This window comes from Schistocerca cancellata, chromosome 7 (assembly GCF_023864275.1).
Source record: "Schistocerca cancellata isolate TAMUIC-IGC-003103 chromosome 7, iqSchCanc2.1, whole genome shotgun sequence".
NCBI classification, from domain to species: domain Eukaryota; kingdom Metazoa; phylum Arthropoda; class Insecta; order Orthoptera; family Acrididae; genus Schistocerca; species Schistocerca cancellata.
This window is the reverse complement of record NC_064632.1, coordinates 393,590,560-393,602,615: the sequence shown is the minus strand read 5'-3', so window position 1 is coordinate 393,602,615 and position 12,056 is coordinate 393,590,560. Positions and strand designations below refer to the sequence as shown.

Here is a 12,056-nt window from a genome sequence, read left to right as displayed (position 1 = left end):
CGTAACGCGACAAAGCGATATGAAGTTGAATGAGAACGTAAGGACGGTAGCACGTAAGGTGAATGCTTGAATGCATTTAATTGGGAGAATTTCGGGAACGTGTAGTTCATATGTAAAGAAGACGGCGAATAGAACGCCAGTGCGACCCATTCTTGAGTGTTTGGGATTCCTACCAAGTGGGATTAAAGGAAGACATCGAGACAATTCACAGTCGTGCTGCTAGATTTGTTATCGGTTCGTTTGACCTGCTCGCAAGTATCACGGAGAAGGAAATAGGAATCCATGGAGGGAACACGACGCTCTATTCGCGAATCAGAGAACAGGTATTTGAGGCATTGACTGCAGAACGTTTCTCTATAGCCAACGTATATGTCACCGAAGGACCACGAAGATAAGATGCGATAAACTAAGGCTCGCACAGAGACTTTTAGATAGTGGCTTTTCCCTCGCTCTGTTTGCTAGCGGAGCAGGAAAGGAAACAAGTAATAGTGGTGCGTGGTATCTCTGCCATGCATCATACGGTGGCTTGTGGAGAATGTGTTTTGATGTACATGTCCGCAGGCAGTAACTATTACTTTTTCCTGAGTGCTTATTACAGTTGCCGCGAACAAGTTGTTGGAATTAACGCGACCGGATAGCCCTGCCCGTTAAAGCACCGCTTTCGTGACGGATCGAATCAGCTCGACGGATTAACAACGAGACTCGGTGTGCTGGCCTGACTGCAAGTAGTTTTTAGGCAGTTTCCCACATCCCACTACACACGCTTCATTGACACGATACGCAAACATTTAGAAAACTGTCGGTCATTAACACATAAATACACTACTGGCCATTAAAATTGCTACACCACGAAAACGACGTGCTACAGACGCGAAATTTAACCGACAGGAAGAAGATCCTGTGATATGAAAATGATTATCTTTTCAGAGCATCCACACAAGGTTGGCGCCAGTGGCGACACCTAGAACGTGCTGACGTGAGGAAAGTTTCCAACTTATTTCTCATACACAAACGGCAGTTGACCGTCGTTGCCTGGTGAAAAGTTGTTGTGATGCCTCGTGTAAGGAGGAGAAATGCTTACCATCACGTTTCCGACTTTGATAAAGATCGGATTGTAGCCTATCGCGATTGCGGTTTATCGTATCACGACATTGCTGCTCGCGTTGGTCGATATCCAATGACTTTAGCAGAATATGGAATCGGTGGGTTCAGGAGGGTAATACGGAACGCCGTGCTGGATCCCAACGGCCTCTTATCACTAGCAGTCGAGATGACAGGCCTCTTATTCGCATGGCTGTAACGGATCGTGCAGCCACGTCTCGATCCCTGAGTCAACAGATGGGGACGTCTGCAAGACAACAACCATCTGCACGAACAGTTCGACCAGGTTTCCAACAGCGTGGACTATCATTTCGGAGACCACGGCTGCGGTTACCCTTGACGCTGCATCACAGACAGGAGCGCCTGCGATGGTGTACTCAACGACGAACCTGGGTGCACGAATGGCAAAACGTCATTTTTTTCGGATGAATCCATGTTCTGTTCGCAGCATCATGATGGTCGCATCCGTGTTTGGTGACATCGCGGTGAATGCAGATTGGAAGCGTGTATTCGTCATCGCCATACTGGCGTATCACCCGGTGTTATGGTATGGGGTGCCATTGGCTACACGTCTCAGTCACCTCTTGTTCCCACTGACGGCACTTTGAACAGTGGACGTTACATTTCAGATGTGTTACGACCCGTGGCTCTACCCTTCGTTCTATCCCTGCGAAACCCTACATTTCAGCAGGATAATGCACGACCGCATGTTGCAGGTCGTGTAAGGTCCTTTCTGGATACAGAAAATGTTCGACTGCTGCCCTGGCCAGCACATTCTCCAGATCTCTCGCCAATTGTAAACGTCTGGTCAATGGTGGCTGAGCAACTGGCTCGTCACAATACGCCAGTCACTACTCTTGATGAAGTGTAGTATCATGTTGAAGCTGCATGGGCAGCTGTACCTGTACACGCCATGCAAGCACTGTCTGACTCAACGCCCAGGCGTACAAAGGCCGTTATGATGGCCAGAGGTGGTTATTCTGGGTACTGATTTCTCAGGATCTGTGCACTCAAATTGCGTGAAAATGTAATCACATGTCAGTTCTAGTATAATATGTCTGTCCAATGAATAACCGTTTATCATCTGCATTTCTTCTTGGTGTAGCAATTTTAATGGCCAGTAGTGTAAAACTACACGCAGACAGCTAGGTACACATACTTCGCCCCAGCAGGTAGTAGGGTGGCGGCAAGGACAAAGGGCCATCCCTCATTTTAACCGCGCTAAATCTGTTACTCAGCTATACCGACAACCGCCGATGCGCGACAAATGCACAAGAAAAGGAATAAGCTGGTGAAATAGCGATAAAATGAATAATTTTTGAAACATGTGTCCTCAAAAACGTACTGTCTGTAACCGGTGATGACGACTTAATTTCTGTTGCGACAGGTGGATGAGGTGCTGACCGCCCTGGGGCTGTCTCATTGCAGCGGCACCTTCACCGACAAGCTGTCTGGTGGAGAGCGCAAGAGGTTCAGCATCGCCCAGGAGCTCGTCAACAACCCGTCCGTCATTTTCATCGATGAGCCTACCACGTAAGCCCCATTCGTACGTCTCAATGACATCATAGCTGTGTTACTGCGATGATTTACTGACTGGGCATTGCGTTGCTTGTTTGATAGTTTTGTCACTAATTTCCCTGTACGATTGAGATTTTTGTCGCATTTAGGCTAGACTTAGAAGCACCTTTTGTTGAAGTCAGTTTGTATCGCTGGCCGTGGTGGCCGAGCGGTTCTAGGCGCTTCAGTCCGGAACCGCGAGACTGCTACGGTCGCAGTTTCTAATCCTGCTTCGGGCATGGATGTGTGTGATGTCCTTAGGTTAGTTAGGTTTAACTAGTTCTAAGTTCAAGAGTACTGGTGCCTTCAGATGTTAAGTCCCGTAGTGCTCAGAGCCATTTCAGTTTGTAACAGGAAAGTGTATACTGAATTGTTACCGCAATAACTAAGACAACGCTGAAACTCATACTCGTTTGCGTAAGACAGCTGGAGTGTTTCAGTACTTCGCCGACGTTTTAGATGTGTGCTGTCATTAGCGAACGAAGAAAAAGATAAAAACCTAACCAGTTCCCCGAAGGTCATGTGTTAGGGAAGAGGGACAGCGATTTCATTTAACAAAGTGTGTGTGTGTGTGTGTGTGTGTGTGTGTGTGTGTGTGTGTGTGTTGTATAACATCGCCATCAACGGTTTTACAACTCATAAATTACTCTGTTGCAAAATAATTTAGTGATCCAGACTATATGGATAAGGTAAAGGCTTTTGCCAATAAATGGTATTACAATACGTGCCCGCTATCATAATACCACTAATTAATGTAATGGTCCTAATTGATCGTTTACTATAACGCCTTCCGACTTGAGTCAACATCAGACTCGTCCGGAGAAAAGAAATTAATGAGAATTACTTTTATATAAAGTATACAACTCAACATTCATTGGGCGAGTCTCGTAACACGTAACATGGTTCAAGATATCGACGCGATGTTTCCGGGAAAACATAGTACGCAGAATGCCATATAATTCTGCTGTGTGTGCAATTCTATCAACTTTCGTATCGCCCTAGATATTAAACCATATATCTTTTTTAGTTGTACAGAATATTTTTTTACGACATTAGAAAGTTGTGGAAAAGGCAGTTGCAGTGATATAACATTTGTTAATGTTGGTGTTGAAAGTTTTCGCACAGGCAGCAGAGAGGTGTGCTAAAAATAAATAGCAAGACTTCAGTATCTTCTATTGCGGCGCAAACACCGCCAAGTTAGGTCTTTACATGCAGCAAGAAGATCAAGAAATGAAACGATCGTGTGGAGTTATTGATCGGGGCAGCGCATCTGGGGTAACTAGACCGTCATGTGGAAGGCTTTCAATCTGAGGCGACAAACACGACTGCTTTATACAACTAGCGACGTGCCCCGGCTTTGCGCGCGTAGCGTTAAGTATCTACGACCGTGCGACTTGCCTGGCGTAGTGGTGAAAAATTATGTACACAAAACTTCAACATGAGACAGTCTACCATTATAGCGCGGAAGCACTTTAGCAACTATGTCGGAAAAGGCCAAACGCAGAATCGCGGTTTGGGGGGAGAGCTTCTTGATATTCAGTTCCTATCTGAGCTATCAACATGTGGTAAAGAGTTTTTGGATTAGCCTGGACCAGCTGACATTTGTATAAACATTCGAACATGTGTCTTACTGTAACTGTGTTACAGTATATTACGCAAGGTTTGAACGATGAACCGGAGTTGGCGCCCAGGCACATTCTGCAAATGGATTAATTTCTTTTGCAAAAGATTTTGATCTGGCTGAAATTAATGCTCAGCTGATGAAATCATTTGTATGTCCATCGTTCGGATTTGAAGTGCAAAAACAGTCATCCTCGTTTGGATTTTAAGTGCAAAAATAGTCACCCTCAAATAACTGCGGACTGGAGGGAGAAATGATTCACATTTGCTCCAACTGTGTATCGGACCTTGGTCTAAGATAAACTCTAGCCATGTTACAAAATCTTGCTTCGTTTGGATTTTACATGCAAGAAAAACGTTTTTCTGGGGTCTTTGAAGCGCGCCACTTCTATACTTCAAACTTGTACGAATCGGTTCAAACTTTGCACGAAGATAGGTAAAGTCAAAACGAGTTTTTTAATCCAAAAATCTTTATCCGTTGTCGAGATACGGTGGCTTAAACTCAAGCTAAATGTAGCACTTCAAATTCATTGCACCATAACCTTTTAAAGTGAATAAAATATATAAAAATGCATTATTGCGATAATATTGAAAACTTGCTTTCAAAAATCTGGCGCATTCGAATTTTATGTGAGGTTTTTTTCAAAGATTGGTTGTACTGTTGTTTTGTGAAAGCGTTATACGCTGCTACGACATGAGCAGCATGCCTTGAAAGATAATAAGAAGAACATAAACTGGATAAGTCGTCGCCCGAATCGACAGAAATCTATTTAGGTTTCTAAGCTATGGCTATCTAATGGCAGAAATTGTGGTAGAATAAAAGTTGATAACCAGAATGGGAAAAAGGTGAATATGTAATGGGCAGAGTCTTTTCGACTTACGCGGCAGATTCAAAGACATTTAAAACAAAACATATTGACCTATCGCGCTTTCTTACAAATTAACCATACTTCCCCAGTGCAGTGTGCTCTCTGAGACCCACCTCCTGTTATATGTATGGTGAGACCCACCTCCTGTTTTGTGCGGTAGCGTTCTCGCTTCCCGCGCCCGGGTTCCCGGGTTCGATTCCCGGCGGGGTCAGGGATTTTCTCTGCCTCGTGATGACTGGGTGTTGTGTGCTGTCCTTAGGTTAGTTAGGTTTAAGTAGTTCTAAGTTCTAGGGGACTGATGACCATAGATGTTAAGTCCCATAGTGCTCAGAGCCATTTGAACCATTTGAACCACCTCCTGTTTTATGTATGGTGAGGGGCATAAGAAGAAACAGACACAAATTTGTGTGCTTCTAGAGAGTGGGATGCATCTGCAACAGGAAATATCCGAGAGTGGGGCTGCATCTATAACGGGTTGTAACCTGGAGTTCGCGTGCATGTATCTTAAACTCAAATGGTACGTATCATATTGCATTACATGACAAATGCCATGTTGGGTGACAAGGTGGTATGTGTCATGTTGTACGGCATGACATCATATGTCATGTTATTTTACTTGACACGATGCACTATATTACATGACATGGGTACTAACACTAGGAAGTAAAGAAGCGCGAAGATCTCAAGATGTTCTGATTTAAACATCTCTGAAGCTGCCAGATAAAACGAAAAGCTAGTTCCCTTCTTTAACATCCATAATCTTCCCAGGACATATTCACGTTTTTTTTGTTTTTCATTTTGGTAATATAATACTTAAAACCGTGTCAGCAGTTTCTCAGCTGAGATTAGCCTTTACGTACAGAGTGGAAAACGCGGCGAGGGACAACATGTATATGTATAGATTTCTAGAAATAACTGTATATGGCTCAATTGCCCGGTGCAAATCCTCCAACTGGACGCCATTTCGCCGACTTGCGTGTTTCTAACGTATCCCAGTTATCCAGCTGGGGAAAGGGGGCCTATAGTTTAACGTGAAATCCAAACCACGTTTCGAGGTGAATCTCCACATCACTGAGAAGTGAATGCTAAGTTAAAAGGCAGGCTGAAAAATCCACTGTCTGACAAGGATTCGTATTCCAGGCACGCGCTTTACCGCTAGACTCGTTAAACTCCACTGCTCTCTTGCGTTGTGGCGGCTGCTTTCTTTTCGCGACAGATACTGACTCCTCTCAAACTGACCAGTTTATTGCCACGAGATATCACCACAAATGCGAATTAAATGTGGAACATATAACAATACTTTTAGTACACACTCATTACTATAATTGGCAATCAAAAAGTTTGTCTTTGTGGACTTTGCTGCAGCATATATCTACAACGTAGCGCGACTCAGATGCAGGTGTATAAGCACCGACATGTAGACATTCGTGTCTTTCCGATATGCGTGCGCTAAATACTGAAACGTGAATTACAGTGACGTTGTTACTACAAGCTTCCAAGTAGGACCTATGTTCTGTTATTCTTTTCATGGCTGTCGAAGGACCAAAACTGGTTGATTAACCATAGAAGAATGAAGAATGTGTATGGAGAAGCATGTCTGTCGAGAACCACCGTTGTGGAATGGTGCACTAAATTCCGCTAGTTGCTGTTCGACACAAGACGCCGGTAGATCTGGGAGGCCATTCTCATCCATAACGGCCAAGTGAGAGAAACTGGAGCACCCGCCCTATACCCCTGATCTCTCCCCATGCGGTTATCAGACCTTCGGTCTATTAAAAAAGGCCTTGAAGGATCGACGATTCATGTCGGACAAGGATGTGCAGCAGGCACTTACAGACTTCTCGACGCAACTGGACACGATGTTTTATTGAACAGGTTTCTTCAACGTGGTGCGTCAGTGGGCTAACCGCGTCAATGCCCACGGCGATTTTGCCTGATTGGCGTACCGTTTCTGGACTGTAGGCTTTCGGACGGGAATCTATTGACTGCCCCTTATTTGAACAATGAATTATATACACAATCCTTCCTCTGAATCTCTCTATCCATCAGTGAAAAATCCCTGCAATAATTTCTGAGCTGATACAACATCAGCTACGATTTTTGAAGGTGGAACTAGATGCCAATTTCTAGCGCATCGGACGGGGTTAAGAAAAACTACACTCATGCTCATAAATTACGGATAATTGCAGAATGTGGTGCCACACAACATGGCACTACACAAAACTGGCGCTAATAGCATAGGAACATAGGGAACACACACGACACAGATCTGTAAGTCCACGGTATTGGCGATAAGTTGAGAAAACCGTCTCGAAACACATGTGCTACAAAACGCTACTGCTTCCTGCGCGTATACCTCGACATCAATATGGGATATGATCACCATGCACACGTACACAGGCCGCTCAAAGGGTTGGCACACTCTGGATTAAGTGGTCGAGCAGCTGCTGGGGTATAGCCTCCCATTCTTGTACCAGTGCCTGTCGCAGCTCCTGAAGTGTCGTAGGGATTTGAAGACGTGCAGCGATACGTCGACCGAAAGCATCTCAGACGTGCACGATGGGGTTTAGCTCTGGAGAACAGGCAGGCCACTCCATTCGCCTGATATCTTCTGTTTCAAGGTACCCCTCCACGATGGCGGCTCGGTGGGCCGTGCGTTATCATCCATCAGGAGGAAGATGGGACCCACTGCACCCCTGAAAAGGCAGACATACTGGTGCAAAATGACGTCCCGATACACCTGATCTGTTAGTTCCTCTGTCAAAGACATGCAGGGGTGTACGTGCACCCATCACAATCCCACCCCACACGATCAAACCATGACCTCCATACAGGCCCCTTTCAAGGACATTAAGGTGTTAGTATCTGGTTCCTTGTTCACGCCAGATGAAAACCCAGCGAGAATTACTGTTCACACTATACCTGGACTCGTCCGTGAACACAACCTGGCACCACTGGTCCAATGACCATGTACTGTTTCTTGACACCAGGCTTTACCGGCTCTCCTGTGACCACGGATCAGTGGAATACACCTTTCAGGTGACCGGGCGAATGAACCATATCTGTTCAGTCGTCTGTAGACTGTGTGTCTGGAGGCAACTGTCCCAGTGGCTGCGATAAGGTCGCGAGCAAGGCTATCTGCAGTACTCCGTGGCCGTCTGCGGGCACTGATGGTGAGATATCGGTCTTCTAGTGGTGTTGTATGCTGTGGACGTCCCGTACTGTAGCGCCTGGACACGTTTCCTGTCTGCTGGAATCGTTGCCATAATCTTGAGATCACTCTTTGTGGCACACGGAGGGCCCGTGTTACGACCTGCTGTGTTTGACCAGCCTCCAGTCGCCCTGTTATTCTACCCCTCGTAACGTCATCAATATGTGTTCTTCGAGCCATTTTCAATACACAGTCACGATTAGCACGTCTGGAAACGTCTTTACACTTACTCGCTGCACCGTACACTGACATGCATCAACACACTTCTGCGTATGTCAACTGCTGCCAGCGCCACCGTGCAACAACCGCAGGTCAGATGCACCACATGGGTGATTTAAACCCGCAAACCGCCCCTCAAGAGCGTCGTTCCACCATGTATCAGCATTATCTTTAATTTATGAGCGTGAGTGTATTTCAAATGTGTGTTTAAGTGAACGGTCTTTTATGGAAAAAAGTAAGCGGTCGAAATGTCTGATACAGCGATGGTGCGTGGTGTGACCAAGATGTTTGGAAAAAGGAGGTAGATCATTCCGGCCTCTCGTGAGCAGAAAATTCCCAGAAGCCGCTGCGCGCCTTGATGTCACTTTGAGGACGCTCGTGGCTGTGCATTCGGCAGAACACGGAAGTCGAGGTGTGAATCCAAAAGAAAGTAACTCGTTCCATGCCAGTCGTGAGCAAGGATCGCTATAATTATGCTGTGTCAGAATTCATTAATACTGTTCGAAATATGGCAAACTTTATTTAGCGTGGTTTTCCCAAAGATGACCAACTGCAACGTGAACGGATAGTTCGATGCAAACACGCGGACAAAGTGAATACGATAACTGCACCTTAGTTAATTTTCGGGCTGAGGATTAGGAACGAGATTTGAGAAACGAACTTTTGGAGTTACCTTAAAGAAAGATGCTACTACTACCTGCAGCAATCCCCAGCGCAAACATTCCAAACTGGCATGAGGAAGAAAGTACAAAAAACAACGATGCAGCTGGAAGGATAAGAAGTCAGTGCATAAATAACACTGATAATAATTGACACTCAAAAATTACTTTAAAATAAATTAATTCACATAAATTCAATGCTTTTTTTCAGGAGGTACTTGATTACTCTAAGCCAGTCAATGACTCGCTATAATGTGTAGGAAACAAGTAAATTACGTTGCTCAGGTTTATTAATTTTTGCTTCTAGATACTAGATACTTCTAGATACTTCATTTCTCGTTGAAGTAACCTATATTTTTTTGTATTCTCAAGATGTGTTACCTATTTCATTGTGAGAATGTAGTATAACTTGCGATGGAGCTATTGTCCTTGCACATTTCTCGTGCTGCTCTAAGCCGTTAAAAACAACAGTGTCAATCAAAGTGGCTCCGCAGCTCAGTGTGTGTGTGTGTGAAGTCTTACGGGACTTAATTACTAAGGTCATCAGTCCCTAAGCTTACACACTATTTAACCTAAATTATCCTAAGGACAAACACATACTCCCATGCCCGAGGAAGAACTCGAACCTCCGCTAGGACAAGCCGCACATTCTATGACTGCAGCGCTCGGCTAATTCCGCGCGGCTCCGCTGCTCAATTGGCAGGATCTCTATATGACTTGCTGGAGGTCGTCAGTTGGAAGCCTCTCTATTGAGAACAATTTTATCATTAAATTTTATCGAAATAAACTATTGCAGTGATTTATCTCGCTGATATTTTATCGTTTTTGTCCATTATTTATTTGATTAATAATGAAAAATTAATGTAGTTGTATCGTACTTAGTAAATAATTCCAGGAGTAAAATTAGGAAATTTGTGGTAAGTTCGTATAGGACCAAATTACTGAGGTAGTGGGTCCCTAGGCTTACTCACTTCCTAATCTAGCTTAAACTAACTTACGCTAAGGACGACACATACAACCATGCCAGAGGGAGGACTCGAACCTCCGACGGGAGGAGCCGCGCGAACCGTGGCAAAGCGCCTCTGACCACGCGGCTCCAGGAGTAATAAAAGCAAATTCATTCTTCAGAGATTTGCAAGTCGCGCACAACGCTGCGAAGCAAGAAGTTTGCAAAAGCGAGCTTTGGAGACTTTAGAAAAGGTGTTTAAAAGAAAAGAAATAGTTGACCATACCACAGCTAGCGATCCCGCTCATGAGCTCAGTGAAATAGTGAGCAAGGTTAGAAATTAAGGAACTGAGAGCAGAGATTTGTCATTTAATAAAACTAAATGCATAGAAAGAAGCAATACTGCAGAAATGCGATGTAGCCTTGTGAAGTAAAACAAATGCTCTTCGCCGTGTTCTTTCATCAAAGCGGACAGACAGGACATCTGCCACGAAAACAAAAAACAAATTACACCGAATTGTAAGGAATGTATTGATAAAATGTTTTACATCGACGGGAGGATCATGTCCGTTGAACGAAAGCAAAAGGGTGAAGTGGACTTTTGAGGACATGCCCTAGCATTGATTGTGAGGTCTCTGTCGCCAAAAGAATATTCTTATTCCTGAAAGCGGAAAAGGCCTTTGCTGTGCGTGGCAGCACTTGAGAAATGGACGAAGGAATTCAAATGCATGCAGGGTACTCTCGAAGATATCTTATGTTTATTGAAGGCTATGTCTGGAAGACTAGCAGTTTTGGCATTTGCTCAAATAAATGTTGATGTTTGTACGAGTCGGAAGACGTAGTAGTCGGTTCATATTCCAATGTTGAGGTTTGCAGGTTTGCAGGTTTGCACAATCCTTATGTTATGTAAGCAGTAGAAACAACCAGCTTATTATGACTTCGTCATAATTATGACTAATATTTTGCTTCAGAGTATCATTAAGGCAGCTGAGGAATCGAGAAAAAGCGTTGTAACTGTGACATGTGAAACGAGTGGAAAAAATATGAAAATTCGGAAGGAACTGTGTGGCGATACAGATAAAACATACAATATTTCGTAAACCCAGCAGACGATACCAAGAATGCATAGGTTTTCTTCGATCCACATCTGTTAAAGTTATTGGGAAACCATTCCATTACGCCATCTAATGGTCCAAAATAACTAAGGCATCTGCAGAACAACTTTTTAAACATAAAAAAGATCTAATTTAACACACCGCATTACCGAAGCGCACTTACATGTTGATAGACGAGCGCACTCCTATTTTCATGACGAACAGCTTAGGTCTTTAAAGGTGTTCTTCATCAAGACATTGAAAGTAATAGTTGTTTTGTAAATAAAACCGCCTTTTCTTGCTGCGCTGTATTTTGTTTCTCCCACACGCGTTCCGCCTTTTTCACATTAAGACGTCGTCAGTGGGATAGTTCTTCACGTTTTTGGTCGGCATCTGCGTGCCCTTTCATCTGGTCTGCTGGAGGTCGCACTACAGTTCTATTTCCCAACTTTTTTATTTCCACTTTTCATCTTGTTTTCCTTTATTGTTGTGATGTACCATAAGTTTTCTGTCACTAGCTATAGGTATCCGATGGAAAACTGTGATTTCAAGACGGAACAACCACCGATTGATAACGTAGGTTGTTGCCCGTGATGTCAGGGGGATATATCACATCAATTAAAAGAGTTATGCCAACTGGTTACAACCAAGTTTTTACAAATTGAACAGGATATTTCCTTTAGTCTCTGATTACGACATATTCTTTAACATAGATTAGTTGTACTGAGCTGTGTGTTGTTGTCGTCGTCTTCAGTCCGAAGTACCGAAGAATGGTTTGAA

At 44.1% G+C, this 12,056-nt stretch overlaps 1 protein-coding gene across 1 annotated transcript in view; it reads left to right on the top strand.

The window, feature by feature from the left end:
- LOC126092415 (ATP-binding cassette subfamily G member 4-like) overlaps positions 1-12,056 on the top strand; it is a 417,403-nt gene that overhangs the window by 315,942 nt on the left and 89,405 nt on the right. The window contains exon 5 of the mRNA XM_049908002.1: positions 2,489-2,634. Coding sequence (XP_049763959.1) covers positions 2,489-2,634 — 146 coding nt within the window. The remainder of the gene's footprint in view (positions 1-2,488; positions 2,635-12,056) is intronic.